Source organism: Piliocolobus tephrosceles, chromosome 4 (assembly GCF_002776525.5).
Source record: "Piliocolobus tephrosceles isolate RC106 chromosome 4, ASM277652v3, whole genome shotgun sequence".
NCBI lineage: Eukaryota > Metazoa > Chordata > Mammalia > Primates > Cercopithecidae > Piliocolobus > Piliocolobus tephrosceles.
This window is the reverse complement of record NC_045437.1, coordinates 120,442,712-120,464,115: the sequence shown is the minus strand read 5'-3', so window position 1 is coordinate 120,464,115 and position 21,404 is coordinate 120,442,712. Positions and strand designations below refer to the sequence as shown.

The 21,404-nt window shown below is 44.9% G+C and overlaps 1 protein-coding gene across 5 annotated transcripts in view; it reads left to right on the top strand.

The window, feature by feature from the left end:
* Positions 1 to 21,404, top strand: part of DOCK2 (dedicator of cytokinesis 2) — a 433,784-nt gene that overhangs the window by 375,330 nt on the left and 37,050 nt on the right. For all 5 annotated transcript variants that reach the window (XM_023218912.1, XM_023218913.2, XM_023218916.1 and 2 more), the window contains 6 exons: positions 3,547 to 3,632; positions 9,886 to 10,042; positions 12,016 to 12,056; positions 16,538 to 16,628; positions 17,496 to 17,615; positions 21,246 to 21,335. In XM_023218912.1, the coding sequence (XP_023074680.1) occupies positions 3,547 to 3,632; positions 9,886 to 10,042; positions 12,016 to 12,056; positions 16,538 to 16,628; positions 17,496 to 17,615; positions 21,246 to 21,335 (585 nt within the window). The remainder of the gene's footprint in view (positions 1 to 3,546; positions 3,633 to 9,885; positions 10,043 to 12,015; positions 12,057 to 16,537; positions 16,629 to 17,495; positions 17,616 to 21,245; positions 21,336 to 21,404) is intronic.

Sequence of the window (21,404 nt, the reverse complement as noted above, 5' to 3'; positions counted from 1 at the left end):
ACTCCTGACCTCATGATCCACCCGTTTTGGCCTCCCAAAGTGCTGGGATTGCAAGTGTAAGCCACCGTGCCCAGCCAGGAGCACCTTCTTGTGTTGGACCTTGGGCCTACCCTAGCTCAAGTTCATCCTTCCATTGGAACTCCAGACCAAGGTCCTACTTTGCCTCAGCCTCCTCATTTGTAACATGGGGATGATGATGTTCTTCTGCCTTGGCTGTTGTAAAGATTCAATGAGAGTATGAGGCCCATGATAATGACAACGACAACACAACGACAATAGCATGATGAGCTTTGCTAACAATTATTGAGCACTTACTGTGTGCCAAGTGCCTTTTACTTGTGTTTGCCCTTTAATTTGTTACAGTACCACTACAAAGGAGATGCTGTTTCAAATCTCCATTTAATAGATGAGCACACTGAGCCTCGAAATGTTTATTAACTTGGCTAAGGTCATAGGGCTGGGAAAAAGGTCAAAGCAAGACTCAAACCAAGTCTATTCAATGCCGAGGACTGTGATCATAGCCATTTCTGAGCATAGCACTGACCCTGAGATATGCTTGACTGAGACCTCACCCCTCCAGCTCACCCCAAGGGCTCAGGCATGGTGGTGTGGTATCATTTGTCTCTGCACACTCCCTGGCACCCTGTAATTTCCCTCCTGGCAGGCTCTTTTGTGACGCTGAGACAAGTGCTTATTTACCTCAACCACTTCTCTGCTCCAAAGAAAAGTTCAGCTTACCAGGAAGAATCATGCCAGCATTTCCCAGTGAACCCCTCAGACAAGAAAAAATGCTGCTTTTCTCCCCTTGCGCTGCTTTCTGGTAACATTTGGCAGTAATAACAATAACATTAGTGGTGATGACAAGTCGATAGAGCACAGCATACACTTAATGTTCAGCACTTTGCTTGTGCTTTACATATAAAATCTCTGTGACCTGTAACTACTCCACACTGTAGGTACTACTGTTATGCCCGTTGTATTGATAAGGGGTAGACAAACGCTGGCCCACAGGCCTAATTCATCCTTCCACCGGCTTTTGTAAATAAAGTTTTATTGGACTACAGCCATGCCAATTTGTGTACGTGTTGTCTAGGGCTGGTTTTGTGCTATAGCAGCATAGTTGAGTAGTTGTCACAGAGACCATCTGGCCTGCAAAGCCTAAATTATTTACTGTCTGGCCCTTTACAGAAAATGTTTGCCAGTCCCTGATGTAAATCCTGACACTGAGGATTCGAAAAACCTACCAGCTTTCCCAAGGTGGCAGAGGGAAGCAGGGAGGGATTTAAAGCCAGACAGCCGCACAGCAGACTCATTGTGTAGTCCCTCAGCTGTATTTCTTCCTGCTCTAGGCTTGGCAGAGAAGACATCTCTAAGCATGATAGTCCCCAGCCCTTGACATTGGATAATATTCAACACAGAGATAATGTTTGACAGGATGCACCACAGAAGGGGTGTGACTCGTTTGCAGACTGGCAGTCTAGACCCTTGCCACACTGGGCCTCATCTAGGTGTCTGTTCCCTCCCTCCCTCCCTTCTTTCCTTCCTTCCTTCCTTCCTTCCTTCCTTCCTTCCTTCCTTCCTTCCCTCTGTTTGTCCATCCATCCATCCTCTCTGCTTAAGCTGAACAACTGTCCTCATCTTTGACACAGTCCCACCTTGACACTTTTGCTCACACCATTTCCCTCATCTGGAATGCCTTCCTTTTCATATTTATCACAGTCCTACCCATCTTTCCCGGCCCGGTATATCTCCTTCAATAAGTTTTCCCCAACTGAGGCAACTCATGAGAAGTTCTTTGGCATTTGTGCTGTATCAGCACAAGCTTTTGGTCCCTCCCTTAGACCCTTTGTGCACAAAAGTGAGGGAACAATGGCATCACGGATGATGTGTGAACCAGAGGGAAGAGAAAATGTGGTCCCTGCCTTATCATCACCTAAAGATTCCAACTCCATGGAGCTCTGTCCTTTATGCATGGGAAAGAGCCTGCCAAAGGTCTCTGCCATTCATCTGAGACTTTAGACAGGTCACTTAAACTCTGAGTCTCTACTTCTTCACCTGTAATAATAACTGACACCGAGGGTTGTACCAAGCAAGGGCTGGCCACTCTTCGTGCATTGTCATGTTTAAAGGTGATCCGTGACCTCCAGACTTCATGAAGTATTATGAAGACCGGTTGTCAACAGTTAGAAGCCAGGACTCCCCAAGTCCTCTTTTGGTCTTGGTGACCTTTGCCAAGCTCCCCTTTCCCTCTCCAGGTGCCAGTTTATTTTTTAATGGTAAAATAAGGGAAGTGTGGACTGCATGATTTGGATGGACTCTTCTGGGTATAATACTAAAACAGTACAAACCATTTTGCATCAAAATCATGTTAAAAAGACACAGGGTGACTTCAAAACAATGTATTGAATAAGCCATGCACTCCAGTGGGTGAAATGCTTCTTAACATGGAAAGTAGGGAGACAAAACATTCTGTGGCTTCAATGCCAGTTGGTGGAACTGTAGATGGATACTTGCTTTCTGATCACTTACCTAATCTGATCTCTGATCATTACAATTGTCACCAGTCTTGACTTATCTAAGACTTGACATTTGCTCCACGTCTTATGAGTATTTTTCATCATTTCTTTGGTTGCAGGGAACAAAACTCCAATTCAAACTGGCTGATATATACACAGATCAGCTCATATGAATGGGAAAGCATCAGATGTGACTGAATGCAGGGGCTCACATATGGCATCAGGTCTCTGTCTCTCTGTATCTTCTGCTTTCTGCTTGCCTCTGTATTGGTGTAATTCTCAGACAGCCTCTTTCATTGTGGTCAGCAGCAGCTTGAGGCTCATGACCTTCCATCTGTAGGTTGAGCAGAAAGACTCATTTTGCTAAGAGTTCCTATAAAGCCTCAGATTTAGAGTCTCACTGTCTCAGTCCAGACCTTTATTAATGCTGGGACCTGTGTGATAAAATATATTGATTAGGAGCTAGGCCTGTGTCAGGTCTCCACACCTGGAATTAGGGAGGGATGTTCAGCCCACCAGAGCCCCAAGGACTCCTGTTAAGACTGGTGTGATCACCAAAATATGGAGAAAGGAATGAAGGAATGCCAAGCAGGCAGAAACAATAGCTGTCCAGGAAATATGTCCATTCCCTTTTCCTCTTTCTGCAAAATTTCTACTTAACCTTTGAAAACAAGCTCAAATAACATGGGCTGTGAGAAGTCTTCCCTAACCTCTTCTCCTTCTCCTCCTCCTCCTCCTCCTCCTCCTCTTTCTCCTTCTTTCTTCTTTCTTCTTTTTTCTTTCTTCTTGTTCTTCTTCTTTCTTTCTTCCCCCCCCCACCCCTCTCTCATCACCCATGGCTCCCCTCCACTCTCTGGACACTCCAAAAAGGCAGACATAGTATTCTGTTCCATTTTGCATTCCCAGATCCCAGCACTCAACCTGGGGGATAATGAGTGCCCCCTAAAGCTTTTGTTGAAATAATGAATTGACTAATTTCAGCCCTCAGCCTTCTAACGTTATTGTTGATTTTTGTCTCCTGCATCTTCAGTTTGAAAACGAAATCATCCTGAAGCTGGACCACGAGGTGGAAGGGGGCCGAGGCGATGAGCAGTACATGCAGCTGCTGGAGTCAATGTAAGTTCAGTGCCCCGTGTGCAGGAACAGCCTGTGAAGGTCAGGTGAGGCGGGAGGTCTCAGAACTCCAGGGGGCTCTGAGTGGTTGTGTCCACCCCTGGAGATCGATCTAGAGGCTCATGGGTATCGGCAAAGCTCCATTTTTGGAAGAAACCTCACATTTCTCTCTGGAGTGGCCATTTGTTTGGAACTGGCACAATGAGCCAGATGAAAAGAATCTTTGCTGTGTCAGGAAGAGGGAAATAATCCACCAAAATGTCTACTTTCATCACATCTTAACTGTGGAATATGGTTGCTATTTTTCCTTTGTTTTCTGTTTAAATATTTGACAGATGTTGGTCATGACCTACATTTATTGAGCACACATACTAACTTAGCACGCTATTATGCAATGTGCTATGTAATGCCTCCTTTAATCACACTTACTCCCTTTGATGACCATTTCACAGAGGTGGGCCCTGAGGCTGAGGGAAGTAAGCACATTGTTCAAGGAAACTATGACAAGCTAGTGGAGTGGACAAGCTGTATCCTGAATCTAGCTCTGCCTTACTCCAGTGCCCAGGCCAGGGGCAGACAGTGGACAGAGAACAGTGCCCAAGACCACTGGACTTGGAGTCAGGACATTGTTTTAACAGCTTTATTGAGATATAATTCACACGCCATGCAATTTACCCAAAGTGTACAATCATTGACTCTTAGTATGTTCACAGAGCTATGTAACCATCACCACAATTTTACAACAGTTTCATTACTCCTGAAAAGAAACCCTGCACCCCTTAGCCACTGCTCTTTCAACACACACACACACGCACACACATGCACGCACGCACGCACACACACACACACTCACAAACACTCCCCCATCTCCCCTAGCCCTAGGCCACCCTTACTCTGCATTCTGTCTTGCCTATAATGTTTTCAAGGCTCATTCATGTTGTAGCATGTTTCAGTACTTAATACCTTTTAATTGCCACATAATATTCTACCATATGGATATACCCCATTTTGTTTATTCATCTCTCAGTTGATGTGTATTTAGGCTGTTTCTACTTTTTGACTATGAGTATTGATTCTGCTGTGAGCATGCAGGTACAAGTTTTTGTGTGGACATAACGTTTACAGTTCTCTTGGGTATATACCTAGAAATGGAATTGCTGGACCATATGGTACCTATATTTGACCTTTTGAGAAACGACGACTATTTTCCAAAGTGGCAGCTCCATATATATTTCTACCAGCAGTGTATAAGGGTTCCAATTTCTCTGCCTTCTTGTTAACACTTGTTAATATCTGTCTTATTGATTACAGCCACCCCGGGGGGTGTGAAATGATACCTCATTGTGGTTTTGAATCGCATTTCCGCGATGTGTAGAATTCATTGATTTTCAGTACACTCACAGGGCTGTGCATTTTTCCATGTGCGTATGGGCCGCTTGTATATCTTTGGAGAAAGACATTGGGTTTTGATCCTGGCTCTACCGATTAGCAGCTGCAAGACTTCACAGGAATCACATATGTCTGGCCTCAGTATCCCCATTTCTGAAATGGGAATAATAACGCCCCTGTGGTTATTCTGAGAACTGAATAAGTATAAAGCATCTGGCACACAGCAGGTAAATGCTTCATAAATATGCTTCCATCTCCAGGCCTTGCCCCCAGTTTCTGTGTTTGACAGCTTGGTAATTACCCCTTTCTCCCGTGAGGCCTTCTCCTGAGGCTCAGGAACGTGACTCAGACATCCCCACTTCCCGCTAACTGTATCTTCTCTGATTTGTATGATTCTCTGAGATCACTCTGGTTTGGATTCTTTCTTCAATCCTTTTTGAATATTTTAATTTCAACAAGAAAAGAAAACTGAAGGCCTTGCTCTGACCCCCGCAATAAGCCTCTCCACCCTGCCCAAACAGCCGGAGCCGAGAGGACAGGATGGCGCCCCAGGCAGTGCCATCGCAGCTGGCCCCTGTCCCCTTCCTGTCACCGTGCATGGCTCTCACTGAACACTTAGAATGCAAATGCCATTTGGCCAGAAGGAGAAACCCACTCTCTGCCCCTCAGGTGGATATGGAGACTGATGTATCCGGGAAGGAATAAACAATGTTCTGGCGGAATCAGTGCTTATTTTAAAGTTCTAAACAAGAAAATCAAAATATTGACCAGAAGTGAAGCCATGAACAGTGCTGGCAATTTCCATTTTTATAACCGGATGGGGCTCTGCCGCGGTCTTCAGATGATCAGCTGGGTTTTCAAATCCTTCCTGAGTGATTATTTATAAAAGGAGTCCTTAGAGGTCAAAGAAATTAAAGACAGCTCATTGTTTTTCTCCTGAAATAGACGTGTGAATGATTTTTACACAAAACGAATCAAATCCGACACAGGGAGCCAGGGCCCCATCAGAACATCCATGGGGCCCCTGTGCCTGCTCCTTCCTTTCACCTCTCTGAGCCTCAGTTTTCTTATCTGAAAATTGGGGATAAAAATATTATCAAGCCCTTAGAGTTTTTGTTGGGATTAAATAAGAAAAATCATGTTAAGTGCTTAGCACAATTTCTGATACTGAGTGGGTAGTCTAGCAATATTAATTACTAGTAGTACAGATTGTCCCTTATCTGAAATGCTCCGTACCAGAAGTAGTTTGAATTTGGGATTTGTTTTTCAGATTTTGAAATAATTATACTTAATAGTTAAGTGTCCCTCATCTGAAAATCCAAACTCCAAAATGCTGCAGTGAGTGTTTCCTTTGAGTGTCATGTTAGTGCTCAGAAAGTTTGAATATCACATTTTCAAATAGGGGACAGTCAACTTGTATTACTTACAGGTGGATAGCATGGTAGTTATTTGAAGCCATGAGCTTACCTATCTTTTCTCCCCTGGGCCACTTGAGATGCCTGAGAACGAACACGCTGTGGTGTTTCTCTGTGGGAAAAATATCTCCACTAAATTTGACAATGATTGGCTTGATTCTTAAGGTCCTCCACTGATACACAGGGCCCCCACTGGGCAGATACAGTCCTGTGGGCACATGGCTTGGATGGGGCCTTGGTGAGCTATTCTCCCTGTGGCAACTGCAGCCTTGCATAGGAACACAGGGTTTAAGGCATGGAGTGGGGCTGCACAGTCCTCATGTGCTCTGTGCAGTGCACAAGCTATATAACCGTACACAGCACTCCAGTTCTCCCGACCCTCAGAGCTCTCCTTGGAACCCATGCTCATTGATCCACATATATCTGAAAGTGTAAGTATCACATTGAATGGAGTCATAAGACACTCCCCTGCCTTTCTGTATTTTATTCCTGGGAATAGTTCTAGAAGTGGTGAGGAAACCAGAAGGTTGAAGCAGATAGATGTATGTTCTTGGGCCTTTGTCCTACCTAGACCCTTTCAATCCCTGGAAGAGTACCTGTCAGGGGTCATTTCATTTCAAGGAATGAAAGAAAGTCCAGTTTCATTAACACTGACAGAGAGGGGGAGTCTGGGATCCTCCCTCTAAAAGCTTCCAATGCCAAGTGCAAATCAATTGCAGGGAGGAGTGAGCCCCCTCTAGTCCTCCCCCAACAGGAGCAGAAGCAGTGTGGCAAGTGTCCACCACCCTTCATTCCGCTGCGTGAGGAATTAGCTACATTCTCTCATGATTCCCAAAGCTTTTGTTATTGTCACTCATACTCTGTTGTGGGATTACAAGGTAGACAGTTAAACAGGCTTAGCATACGGCCTGGAACACAGGAAGTACTCAATAAGTGGTAGTATCATTATATAATATGATTAATTTTTATCTCTGTTTCCCATGCTAGACTGTGATCTCCTGCAATTCTGAATCCCCAGTTTCTAGAATGCCACATGTTGAGTGGAAGGATGGACAGTGGATGGATGGGTCATTTCTAGCCAATGTTCCCATCCATTTCACAATCCTAGATGGTTTGAGCACCTTGCTGTCTTCATGCATAAAGAATAGAGAAAGAAAGCAAGCCAAGACCTTTTTTCTCCTAAACCCTGGTTTCTCCAAGTGTGGTCCATGGACCCGCAGCATTGGCATCACCTGGGAGCTTGTTAGTAAGGCAGCTGCTCAGGAACCAGCCCAGATGTGATGAATCAGAATCTATTAACACAATGCCCCAGTGATTCCCATGCACGTGGAAGTTTGCAAAGCCCTGAACAAAACTAGTTGTTCTTAATGTGAGCTGCATGTCGGAATCTCCTAGAGAATGTAAACAGTAAAGCACTGCTGCCTGGGTCCCACCCACAAAGATTCCAAAGTTATTGACCTAGGTTGGGTATTGGGCTTGGTAAAAGCTCCCCTGGTGATTCTGTCATGTGACCAGAGGTGAGAACTTCAGATCTGGCCAAGCTCAGACCCCAAGATGTCTCCTGCCCTGGAAAGCTTTACAAAATCACACACCAAACACTGGGAAGAAGCTTTGTTGCATTGTCATTAGGGTGGCACACAGGGCTAGAAGTGACTGTCCCAGGAGGAGGCATGCACAGCTGTGGCTGAGCCAGACAGGTCTAAATCACAGAGCCATTTGCATCTCCCATTGAGAGCCAGGGAACAGTTGCTTTTCTCAGAGTGAAGATGGATTTGTCTTATCACAGCCACAGTTTGAGATGTCGCCTTCTTGCAGCCTGGCTTGGCTTCTTGGAGGAAATGACCCTCAGAAGTCCTTGCTTTTCTTACCTTTACCTTCCTAAGGGCCCCTGGACAGTTACAGTTCCATGGGGAGAGGAGACAGATACAAATCGCATGGCCTGCATAACGTCTACTTGAGATGCCTGAGAACACGCTGTGGTGTTTCTCTGTGGGAAAAATATCTCCCCTAAATTTAACAATGATTGGCTTGATTCTTAAGGTCACCACTTCAGCTTACTATCAGACCGATATTGGGAAGGTCCTTTAATCTTTCTCAGCCTTCATTTCCTCACCTGCAAAATGGGGGGAATAATTCTCACTTATCAGAATTACTGTGAGGATTTCTTAGGAAAAGTAACTAGTACAGTGTCTGGCACAGAATAAGTAATTAAGAAGAAATAGTCATCAAACAAAATTTTAACCCATCTGTTTCTCCCCACCTAGCCTGTGGGCTGCCAGACACTAGATGGGGTTGTTTTTTATATTGATATCTTTCTCCCCACCACACAAGGCCTAGCAACTAATAGGTGCTTAAAGATGTTACATTTTTATTTTTGTTTTTAAAATTTAGAATACGAATACTAAAACAAATATTATAATTTAAAAAACTAATTTACACATACTTAAATAGAAAAATGGAGGCTGTTCTTTCCTATTTTCCTACCTAAAGCCTTGTTGGAAACAACGATCACTATGAGTTTGGTGTCTATCCTTGCTGACTGTACATGGCACTTTATAAGCACACAGAGACACATGATAGCCATGTGCACTTGCACACACCTGCAGTCTTTGGCGGTAGAGACACGGATGCTGGGGCCAGACTGTTTGATATTCCTGGCCACATTACCTTGGACAAGTTAGCGGGCCTCTCCATGCCTTCGTTTCCCTATCTACAAAAGTCCCATCTCATAAAACTGTGACAGGAGGTTAAATGAGTTACCATTTACATGAGGTCTACAATAACACCCAGGCCATGCTAAGCTCTGTGTCAGTTGGTTAACTGAAAAACAAATATTGTTCTGAGACTTACTTTTCTCACCTAGCTCTATATTTTATAGAGCTTTTCATGCCCAGACATATTGAATCTCTCTAATATTTTTAATGTCTTCATAGAATTCCATTTGGTGAATGCACTGTAATTTACTTAGGCATTTCCCAACCGATGAACATTTAAGATGGTTCCATCTATTTCACTATTAGACACAATTTGTGAGTATTATATCTTTGCATGCTTCTGGAAATATTTCCGTAGAACAGATTCCACAAAGTAGAGTTGTGGGGTCAGAGGATATGTGCATTTACAATTTTGACAGATACTATGAAAATTGCTTCCCCAAAAAAGTTTTGTTGATTTATTCTCAGCAGGGGTGGGTAAAAGTGAACATCTCCCCCACCATCATTACCCATATTGGAAACTGTTTTATTTTTATTTTTTCCATTCTGATGTTAGGAAAAAAAAAAAAAACACTTGCTGCACTATATGGATAAATACATGAATAAATGAACAAAAGAAGCAGTCAGGGAACTTGGGTTGACTGACTGATTTTGTATGTGCTCCATCCCACTACCCACTGGCCCCAGCACACTCTTTATCCCCAGCCGTGAGCTCACTGCCTCTGGTCTCTGCCACAGCCTGATGGAGTGTGCCGCAGAGCACCCAACCATTGCCAAGTCAGTGGAGAACTTCGTGAACCTGGTCAAAGGCCTCCTGGAGAAGCTGCTGGATTACCGGGGCGTGATGACGGATGAGAGCAAAGACAACCGCATGAGCTGCACTGTGAACCTGCTGGTGCGTGGGGCTGGTGGGTCCGAGTCAGACCAGAACCCTGCATGGGGCTGGGCTTTCTTTGGGTTTCAGGATTGTTCTTCGTAGGGAAGTGGTGCTTAAGGGCTTTGGAAAGCAGACAAATGTGGAATGGAATGTCTGCTATGCTTTCTGCTAGCTCTGTGTCTTGAGGCTGTCACTTCACCTTTCTATGCCTCAGTCTCCTTATTTATAACATGGGATTAACGCATATTACCTTTAGCACTCAACACACATCTCCACGTGGAAAGGAGATGACAGTATAGACTGGCTAAGAGTATGAACTTTGGAGTCACACAGTCTCTGGGTTTCTATCCTGTGTCTGATAATTAATAGGATGGACAAGCTAAGGAAATGCTCTGAAGTCTTAGTTTGCTTGTCTATTACAAGGAGAAAATAATGGTTCCAATTTCATTAGGTTGTATTGTCCTGGCCCATGGTTAAATGCTCAATATGTGTTAGTTTCCTTCTTCTTATGGAATGGAGTCACACTGATAACTAGAATTGCTGTTACTATGAACCAGGTTAACCAGAGAAACTAACCCCAGATCCAAGTTATTAACCCCTATATTTCATGAGCTCCCATGGACTGGCTGCCAAACAGCCTCTCTCACATGCTCTGTGATTCAATCAAGAGACAGGTAGGTAAGTAGCCATAATGCTTCATATTCACTATGTCATCCCACCTTAAAATGGTTTAAAAGAATGAAGTTGACCAAAAGGCCATGTGGCATCCGTCACATCAACCTCCCTACCATTCCCAAGGTTCCTGAAACACAAACCCTGTCCCCATAGCTCTGTTGTATGGCCTCCCTTTACCCTAAATGGAGTTGTTTTTTTTTTTTTTTTTTAACAGCCTAGATATTGCCATTGATTTCCCAGAATGCCAAGGAGAGTTTAAAAATCCTGATGACAGCAGAAAGGAATTCATTGCTAATAACTCCACCAGGCCCAGTTTACATAAAGATCATGCAGAGGTGCTTTCCACGAGCTGAGCAGCTTCTCTCTAAGGAGAGACAGAGTTGGTTGAAGAAAATGACCTTTAACAGCCAGCTAGGATCAGGGAGAATGCTTGGAACAGACAGTTCTCCAAGCACTTAGACACCACTAGGTTTCAGTGCGTTGCTTAAATATGGCGTCAAGGAGGAGGGTGGGGATAGAGGTGGTATCAGGACAGATGATGTCCAGTATGATTCGCTGCCCTTTGACTGTGTACTCTGGAACATGTCACCGCCCCTCTCTGAACCTCAGGTGCACATGAGTGTGCTGCATTAAACCAGGATATGCACCTGGTATGGCTCAGGGATTGGACCAGGACCACCTGGCTCAGAATCTGTAAGAACTTGTTTTAAAAAATGCCACGGGATTAGGATCTCTGGTGGTGAAGTCCAGGGTAACTACTAGTCTAAATGGCCCCTGAGCTGGAATAGGGACCTAGATTCCTATGTATTGCCAAGTTTAAATGTTTTGGCTACAGAATCCCATATAACTCCTGATAGTTCTGCACTATCAGGAATTCTGATCTCCTACTATTACCGAGGTGCTATCACTCACTTTCCAACTCAGGTGCTTTCCTGTGCAAGGCCTGAGCTTTGAAACTTCAAGCTGGGCTGCCTTTCAACATGGACTTGGTCAAAGTAGACTACCCCAGTCTTGGCAGCCCACCTCTCAATGCAGCAAAAAACTGATCTGCACCTCTTGATATGTGATGGCTGAGACACATCAGGTCCTCTGTTCCTTTGTAGTCTAAGGGTCAGGGAAGTGACTTTCAAAGCAGAATCTTCCAGTTAGGCTGTTTGATGCATCTTTGGTGCATTCAGGATAATAAATTTCCTATTCCTATCTCAGGGTACCCAGATAGTAAACAGCAATCTTCGTCTCATCTTCATCACCACACCCTTGACCTCTGTGACATTGCAAAGAACAACACTCATCATTGTTTTTCCTCCCCTATCTAGAATTTCTACAAAGATAACAACAGGGAGGAGATGTACATAAGGTAAGATTCATAGTTTCAGAAATCCAGGTCTGCTGTGTCACTTTCCTGCTCAGTATCTGTCGATGGCCCCCTGCTGCCTTCAGGATAAAATTTAAACTTCTCTTCTTGACATTCAGGCCCTCTGTGTTGTGATTCCTGTCAATTTCTCCAGATTCAACTCCTTCATTCTCCCACAGTCAGCCCCATAAAACCACTTGAAATCGTCTAGGCCTTCCACGCTGTCCTGTTGTTCCCATAGCTCATATTTTCCTTAAGAGTGAATACTTTGTGGTTTGAGCTGTTGGGGTGCATTTGCACTGTTGCAGGGCTGACCTTGGATAAATTACTGTGAAGCCCGAGTCTAGACATGTAGTAAGACCATTGACTAGCCCAGTTTTGAAGGGAAAAAAATACGAAAATGCATGATGTCTGCATCCTTGTAGGCATTTAAACGATATTATTTGAATATATCATGAAGGGTTTTTTGGGGACATTAGCCTAGAGCAGAGAACTCCTTTGCCAGTTTTTCTCAGAATTTCATATTTTTTCCTGCAATTTTAAAAGTATTGTTACTTTTATTTATAATAAAAATATATACTTATTACAAAACAAAAATAAAGTTATACAGGCAAACAACACAAAAAATGAAATAAATTCCCATAATCCATACATATTTCCAGACCTTTTTTATGTTTATATATACATTGAATTCTATGCATACATATTTTTTTGCAAAAATTGCTTTATATTACTTGTAATTTATTCTTTGCTTTTTCTAACTTGACAAGAACTCCATATCAACAGATGTATATCAACATCATTTTTAATGAAACTATAAAATTTTTTTTCCAGAATATACCATCATTTATATAGCAATCCTATATTGTTGAACATTTAGGTTGTTTCCAACTTTTTTCTACAATAAAAAGGACAACAACTTTTTTTTTTTGAGACATAGTTTCGCTCTTATTGCCCAGGCTAGAGTGCAGTGGTGCCAATTCAGCTCACCACAGCCTCTGCCTCCTGGGTTCAAGGGATTCTCCTACCTCAGCCTCCTGAGTAGCTGGGATTATAGGCATGCACCAGCACACCTGGCTAATTTTGTATTTTTAGTAGAGACGAAGTTTCACCACGTTGGCCGGTCTGGTCTCGAACTCCCAACCTCAGGTGGTCTGCCCACCTTGGCCTCTCAAAGTGCTGGGATCACAGGCGTGAGCCACTGCGCCTGGCCACAACAACAAAATTCTTGGACATATACCTTTATGCACATCCTTATGAGACTGGAGCCCTTGAGGTAGAGTCAACCAGAAGATTGAGGAGCAAGGTATTTACAGGACTTTTGTCACATTCTGTCAGAGGGCAGAGACTTCAAGTCTACACTCACTCTGCTATTATGTCAGATATATCTAGGTACTTAGCTTAGCATTACTCCAGAAATAGGAGCTATCATTTGGAGAAAAAATAATTTTACAGGTTGTCCTGAGTTTGGGATATTTATAACATTATTAGTCATACCTTATTGTAGCAGCACAAAGCTTTGGGGTCTGAAGGACCTCGGTCCTTGCCTCGCTTTTTCTGTAACCTTGGATAAATTAATCTTTCTGGGTTGAGGTTTTCCTACCTGTAGAATGTTTCCATCCTACCTTCTGTTTTGATGATTAAATGAAGTACTGTAGGTAATATGGCTGCCACATAGTTTCCTCCATCCAACCTTGTTTCTCCCCTTCTCATTTTAGAAACACAGACGGCAAATCCCAGACCGCCACAAGCTTTGGAGATTTAAGGCCCGTAGTAATCTAGGAAAACCATATTTGTCTAGACTGCAAACAGGGTGTAGTCTGAAAATCTGTTCTGTTTGGCAGGCGGAATATTTAAAAACATTTTTAATTGGCTGCCAAAATTTAAAAATCTGGAGATTTTACATAAAAATCAAAATTTCCTTTTTCTCCTGGAAAACTCAGAAGGCGTGACAACACTAGGCCCTTGTCCTATTCTGACGACTGTTAGCCAAACTGGGTGGTGGCAGCCATTCTGGACAGGGCTGGAACATTGTCGTCATGACATCATCTCTATTCCCTACTGTGCTACTCCCCGCCCACCTCACTCAAGCACCTGGCACCTGGAGGTGCTTGAGTTTTGTATCCCTGGTTGAGGGATGTCTTCTTTTTATTAGGGTGTCTTCTTTTGGGTTCTGCAGCAGATCATCAGACCCTTGAGTTAACAAGGAAGAGGAGAGGATGCCAAAGCAGGAGTTGAAAGTAGCAGGGAAGCTGTCCCCTGGGCTGGTCTCCCCAAGTTTTTTGAACTCAGCCATCTAGGGGTCTGAGGCATGGAGGATGGGCAGGAGGAGATAAGGCAGAATTAAGCTATGTATGCACACACAGATGTTTCTCAATTCCAAACTCTCTACATGGAGGTCATGTGCAATTTCACGGTTAACTCTGATTAGCAGAACATTAGGCGGGAGGAGAGTGGAAAGGCTGCATCTGTGAAAGCAGAAATCACTGAGCCTGAAATCTGCTTCTGGCTCTGGCTCTTTTAACCTGGATCTCAGTTTTCTCATCTTAATAGCATTGTTGGAAGGATGAATTGATAAAGATACATGATAATAAAACACCCATTTGTTGAATGAACGAATGAATGAATGAACGAATGAATGTTTCTGCCTGGGAAGCTCTCCCAACTCATCCCCTTCCCCTTCAGATCAACTGTTCTGCCATGGGAACCTTTCTAGAAGCCTCTCTTCTCCCCACCTGGATAAAGGCTGCTCTCCTAGTACCATAGCCCACTCCTTCACAACACATATCATCGCTGTGTTCTTGCAGTTACGTATCTGATGATTTGATTCATGCCTGTCTCTTCTCCTAGACTTTAAATCCCAAACCCTGAGAACAGTGCCTGCTTTTGTCACTGCTTAACTCTAAGGCCTGGAAGAGCCTGGATGCCCAGTACAGCTTTGCTGAAAGAATAAGTGAATGAACAAAATACTAACAGGGCATCCCAGCACAGCGGGTATCAAATCACCACTAGGTGACCTTTCCTCGCCTCAAAATCTTTGGCGGTCCCTGCCCTGATTTCAGGCGGCCTACATTTGACCCACTGGCCGGTTTTATGTGGCCAGGAACCCTGAACATTCGCTTCTCCTTTGGTGAGCTTCGTGCAGAAAGCCTTTTTCTCAAAAGGAACATAAACCTGAGCATTGAGACACGCATTGAGTGGAGATGCCCGAGAAACCCTGTGTTGCCTGGTGTGAGAGTGCATCAGGGTGGAATGTTGGCACCATGGCAGGCATTCCCTGCCTCTCCTCTCACAGGAAGAAATCAGCATCTCCCCTCACCACATTACTTAGAGTTGGGTTTAAATAAATCCTCCTAATGATATGCAAGTCACCAGTACAGTGGTTCATTGCCTCTGGATTCTGTTCCAACGGTGGCAGGAGAGAATGTTTTGTAGAGGAATCTAGTTCACGGTGATAATAGATAACAGCTGCCGCTGCTCAGTGCCCGCTACAGGCTAATCACTTTCAGAGCATACTTGCATTTCTTAGCAGCGACGCGAGCTGTCATGTATTGAGCCTTTTGTAAGACACACATGGTCTCCTTGGCCCTTTATATGCCCAGTCACTTTATAGATAAGTTCTGTGAGTGTTGCCATTTTACAGATGAGCAAACTAAGGCACAGAGAAATTAATTCACTCCTTAATACCTATTATGAATCAGTTATCTAAGAATTTTTCAAAGCACCCTGCCTTTGTCCTTGTTCCCATCCTCAGTACCCCTCAGTTATATTGCCATCTCATGGTTCATAACTGGGATCTCACTTTTCAAAGGGACAGGAAGTTAAAATGTGACTGCAGTCAAATAGCTAACTCTTCCTACTGACAGCTCAAGGTCTCCCTGTGAATATCTGCTCTCCAGCCCCGATCCACTTCCTTTCATTACCAAAAAATACACTTACTTACACCCAGAGAACTCTGCAGAGAGGGTTAGGAACTGTCCCTTACAGCTGCTGTGGCTTGTTCATACTCCTGCAATGACACAATTATTAAGAGTAGGGATCATGTCCTGACTCTTCTGTTTATTAGCACAGAACTCCGGATAAATTGTCTCTCTCTCCTTCGTTTATTTCTCTTGCTTGTCATATTGCATTGGCCAGAACATTCATTATCAAGTTGCATGTTATCTGGGATGGCACCTAACTTGTCCAGGCCATAGTTCTCTCATCTGAAAATAGGAATTCCTGAGACTCATCTCACAGGGTTGTCATAAAGATTAAGTAACCTAAGAAATTTAAAATACTTAGCACAGTACCTGGCATGCACTAAGTACCCAACACACACTAGGTGCTGTCATTATCACCCACACAAAGGGCTGGTTATCCAGGAAGGAGGACTTTCTTGCCACCCAGAGAGGTACCCAGTTGTTCTCTGGGCTCCTGCTTGTCCCTGCCAGGTGTCTCCTTGTCACCGCGCCTGGTAGCTCAGCATATTTTCCCTCAAACAGGTACCTGTACAAACTCCGCGATCTTCACCTGGACTGTGACAATTACACAGAGGCTGCCTACACGCTCCTTCTCCACACTTGGCTTCTCAAGGTACTGTTACTTTGGGTGAAGGACATTTATTCTGGGATCCTGACAGGGCCCCACAGCAAGTCGAAGAGTGAAAAAAGAAAAAAAAAAAAAAAAGAATAATCCAAATACATTTTGTTTTGCTCTGTGTCTCCAAACTCTTGAGCTGGCGGGGTACCTTTTGCACTGCTTCCCCGGTCACATGTGGTTTTGAGTGATCTTTACATTTAGCAACAACAACACCCCTCCGAGATATGTTTTGCAGTTCTAGATAATATCTAAACTGCTATTAACAGTAAATCGTTGGCATGCCCACTGAGCTGCATTCCTTCTGTTGAGAACTTAGCTGTAGCTGGCAAAAAAATCAGAATGATTTCCTTTGGCTTTGGGAGAGCTGGGAGCATGTTTCTTAGGGGTTCGAAGTAAATCCCTACAAAGCACACACAGAGAGCCAATAAAGAGTAAGATAAATGCAACTCAACAAAAATGAGGAGGTTTCACAAGTGGAAATTGCAGCCCAGCATCTCTCTGACCACTGGCACCCAGGACAGGCCCGGGGGAAGCTAGCAGAGGGGAGGGTGTTTGCAGGGCTTCATCAGACTCCTAATCACTGTGGTTTTAATATTTCATGTCCCCTCATTTGTCTGTTTTGGAACTTGGGACATTAGTGCTGCCTGGAAGGCAACTTCCAAATATCCTGGGTACTCATGCCTCAAAAGGGCAGCCTCTCCAGTGGTACCCCAAGTTTCCAGAAGTAAGCTGAGTTCAAGAAAGGAGGAGAGACCAAAAGGACAGGGTGTGGGGACAGCCGTTCCTGCCTTTAATCCTGGGAAGACACCTGCTCTCGGCAGCCTCTGGCCCTGTGTGACTTCCCGTGTCTTCTCTTTGCAGTGGTCGGATGAGCAGTGTGCGTCACAGGTCATGCAGACGGGCCAGCAACACCCCCAGACACACCGGCAGCTCAAGGAGACGCTCTACGAGATCATCATAGGCTACTTTGACAAAGGAAAGGTAATCTGTCCCTGCCCCCTCTCTCTGTGGGGACCCTGGCCACTGGAAGGGTAGTTCTCTCCCATACCCTATATCCAATCCATCCTCAGTTCTGTCAGATATCCCTCCAAATCCTAACTCTGATCACTTCTCTCCACTTCCTCTGCATCTCCATTCCTTCCACCTCCATGTAAGGCACCGACATGGCTCACCTGGGCACTGCAATGGATCCTACACAATTTTCTTGTTTCCTCTACTATCCCCAACATATCATCCTCCATATAGAAGATAGGATGATCATAAAACATAGATTGGATTGTGCCATTCCCCTGCTCGCAATTTCTTAATAGCTCACCCAATCTACTTAAAACAAAGTACACAATCCCTCCCATGGCCCATGAGGCTCCACATGAGCTGTGCCCTGGCTGTGTCTCTCATTTCATCCCTGCTGGGGTCCCTCTTGCTCATGTGCTCTATGCCAAGCTCTTTTCAAACTCAGGGTCTTTGTACTTGCTTTTCCCAGCTGGAAGCATTCCTCTACCATAGCTGCCCACTGGAAGGCTGGGATTCACTCAGATGTCACATGCTAAGGAGGCCTTCCCTGACCACCACTAGACAAACCAACAGCACCTCTGCACCAGGTTACCCTTATGGCTTCTTCAAAGCACTTGTTCCTATGAGACATCATCTTGTTCATTTTCCTCTTACTTGTTTATTTTCTGGCTCCCCAATTTAGAATGCCATGAGATCAGATACTTGTCTTGTCCACTGCTAAATGCCCAGTGACCAGGACAGAACCTAGGAAGTCCCCAATGAATATGTAGGCCTGTGTCCTAGGTTCTGTTCTAATCACTGGGCATTCATAAATGAATGAAGTGAATGGATGAATGACATGCGCTGTCATCCTTGATCTTTAAACAGCAAGGATGCTTGGTTGGGTTTGGTCAGGAGATTGGCCAGACCAGCTGCTGCCCAGCTCCAGCCTCTGGTGGACCTTCAGGAAGTACCAGCCCCAAAACTGCCATGCACCCTATAGAGAACATAGATCGGTGGCCGCATGCTCAAGCTCTGGGACCGGCTGACCCAGCTGCAATCCTTGTCCCTCTACCACCTACCCTTCCCTTGACCTAAGAGACTCAATCCCCACCCATAACAGTGAATTGCTAATAGTACCTTCTTTCTAGTTGTGCTGTGAAAATAGAGTGAGAAAATGCAGGTAGAGCACCTGGCGTAGGACCTAGTGCATAGTAATAGCTGGTGAAATGTCGGTAATCGTCATCATTACCCTACTCCACCACTTCCTCTCTCAAGCCTTTCTTGAGTCCTCTGGCTTACCTGCAGCCCTCCCTCTCCTCTGCATTGCAAGACCTCTTACAGTTTATCAGGACGTAATTTAGCACTTAATTTGGGCCTGTCCTGTTGCTGTAGTTTATTGCATCTGTCTTAGTCGGATCCCTCTACCTTTTCTGGAAAGATAAAATGAGGTAATGTCTGTGGAAGGGCTTATAAATTCCCAAGACTCAAGCAGTTGGAGAGCACTGTTTTCATAATTTACAATTATAAGCCTCTTGAGGGCAGAGATGCTGCCATCCCTTGAACCTCCTGCCCTGCTGGGTGTCAAGTCAGAGCTTACTATTTGTTTATCAGCTGATTAAGTAGGTTGCAGTGTGAGAGCCTAAAAGTACATGTTGAGCTTTGTCCTCAGCAAGATATTCAATTCAGCCCACTTTGTGCTGAGCAGAGAGGAAAAAGGCATGATCCCCAGCCTCAAAGAACTTACTGTCTAGTGGGCAAAACAGACATGCCAATAATAATATTTTTTGCATTGCTCTTTGGCATTATACAATCATAGGGAAAAAGGCAAGGGAACAGGGTGGTGCCAAAGTACTTTGGGAGCAGAGAGGAGGGAGCAGATGGGTACGGCTTACCCTGAAAGCCGCTGCTATGAAAGCTTCTAGAAGGAAGCCCAAACTCCTCAGCACCCTGTCAGCTTTCCTTCCCCGTACCTCCTCAGGGAGGCTCATTGCTCCAGGCACACATGCTGGCTTTGACTCCATAAGTTCATCTTGCCACCACCTGATGGACTCCTCTAAATTGCTCAAAACCAAACGATTTTATCTATTGATGTATATACTTTATCCAGTTATGTTTCATGAGAGCAGAGCCTGTGTCTCGTCCATCTTTATATCTGTTTCATTACTGCACACCACACCATGCCCAGAACCCAGCATGTGCTTAAAAATGAATGTGTAAGACTCAGAGAAGTCAGTGACTGTCGGAGGTCCCAGTGGCCACACAGGCAGAACTGGGAGGAAATCCCAGGCACCTGACTTCCTGCCCCGCCCCTTCTCTGGTCTCTTAGTGATTTCTTAACCCATGGGGAGAGCCTTTCTTCTCCCTGTTCGTATTACAGTGACAAGTAGACAAAGACCTATACTTGAGCCCATCAGTCCCCTGGCCTCAGCCCAGGGGGATTACCCCAACCTTCTGGTTCGGGGTGAAGAGAAAACCTCAGCCTGGCCCGTACACTTGGTTCCTCCTCCTAGCACATAAAGCATTTTTATGCTGCTTGCTAAGCTGTCCGTGGGTTTACAGCCGTGGCGTCTCCACTCGGCACTTGGTTTTATTTATTTTTATGCTTGGATGCAGAGAGAGCACTTTTGCTACACAGCTCACACTGCATATTGGCAACCTCCCGTCTCTCCTCCTCCTACCTCCCCCAGCTTCTCCATTTAGGTGCATTTTCCATTTTAAACTGAAGGTGAAATGTAATGGGTATCCCCTGAGATGGCCAGCCTCCGGTCCGCCCTGTGTCTCCCCTGTTCTGCAGACCATCCTGACCTCCTTCGGTCTAAGAGAGTGAGGTAACCTATTGACTCTCGTCTAAGACAGAGAAGAGAAGTATCCACTACGTTTAGGGATAAAAAGTCTTAATTTTTTTTTAATACTCTAGCACCACCCCTCCCACCTCTATGCTACCTGACTCCTTACTTCCACACGTCAAATAATCCCAATAAAAAGCGTCAGGATTGGCAGAGTAGAAGCATCCCAGGACTGAATATCAGGAGAACTGGGGCCTGGCGCCAACTTTGTCCCTGGAAACTCTGACCTTGGGCCACCTTGTTCACTTCTCTGTGAACCATTTATCTTTGGAAAAGGGGCCAATACTTCTCTGAGGAGGTGAGGGAATCAAAGGTTTCATTCACTCAACACGAGCATGTGGGAGGCAAGGACTGAAGAGGAAGGCCCTGGAGACACACACAGAGGCTTGCATCGTGACTGCTTTTAGTGAGACGCTTGACCTGGGACAGGTTGCCAGACCTCTCTGAACCTCTGTTTCTTACCTGGACAATGAAGATGGTGTCAGTTACCTCTCAGAGTGGTTGTGAAGAATCAGAGAGCACGTAATTAAAGGGTTTAGCCTCATCTGTGCCTACTCAATTATTTATCAAGAAACTCGGGTGAGAGGCCAGAGGAAGGTCGTCCTCTCTAGGAAGCCCCCCAGTCCCTCTGAATGGGGAGTGGGTCTGGATCAGAGCGAGGTTTCCACTCAGTCCCAGGAAGCACAGCTAAGCCGGGGTCCCTTCCTCGGCAAGTGCTCTGCAAACCCGGAGGTGCTGCCTCACCTTTGTCCCTGTGACCTTCCTGTAGATGTGGGAAGAGGCCATCAGTCTGTGCAAGGAGCTGGCGGAACAGTACGAGATGGAGATCTTTGACTATGAGCTGCTCAGCCAGAACCTGGTAAGGCATCCTCTGGGAAGGCTGAATGCCCTGCAGGCTGGGTGCTCAGGGCCTCAGCTCACCCGAGAT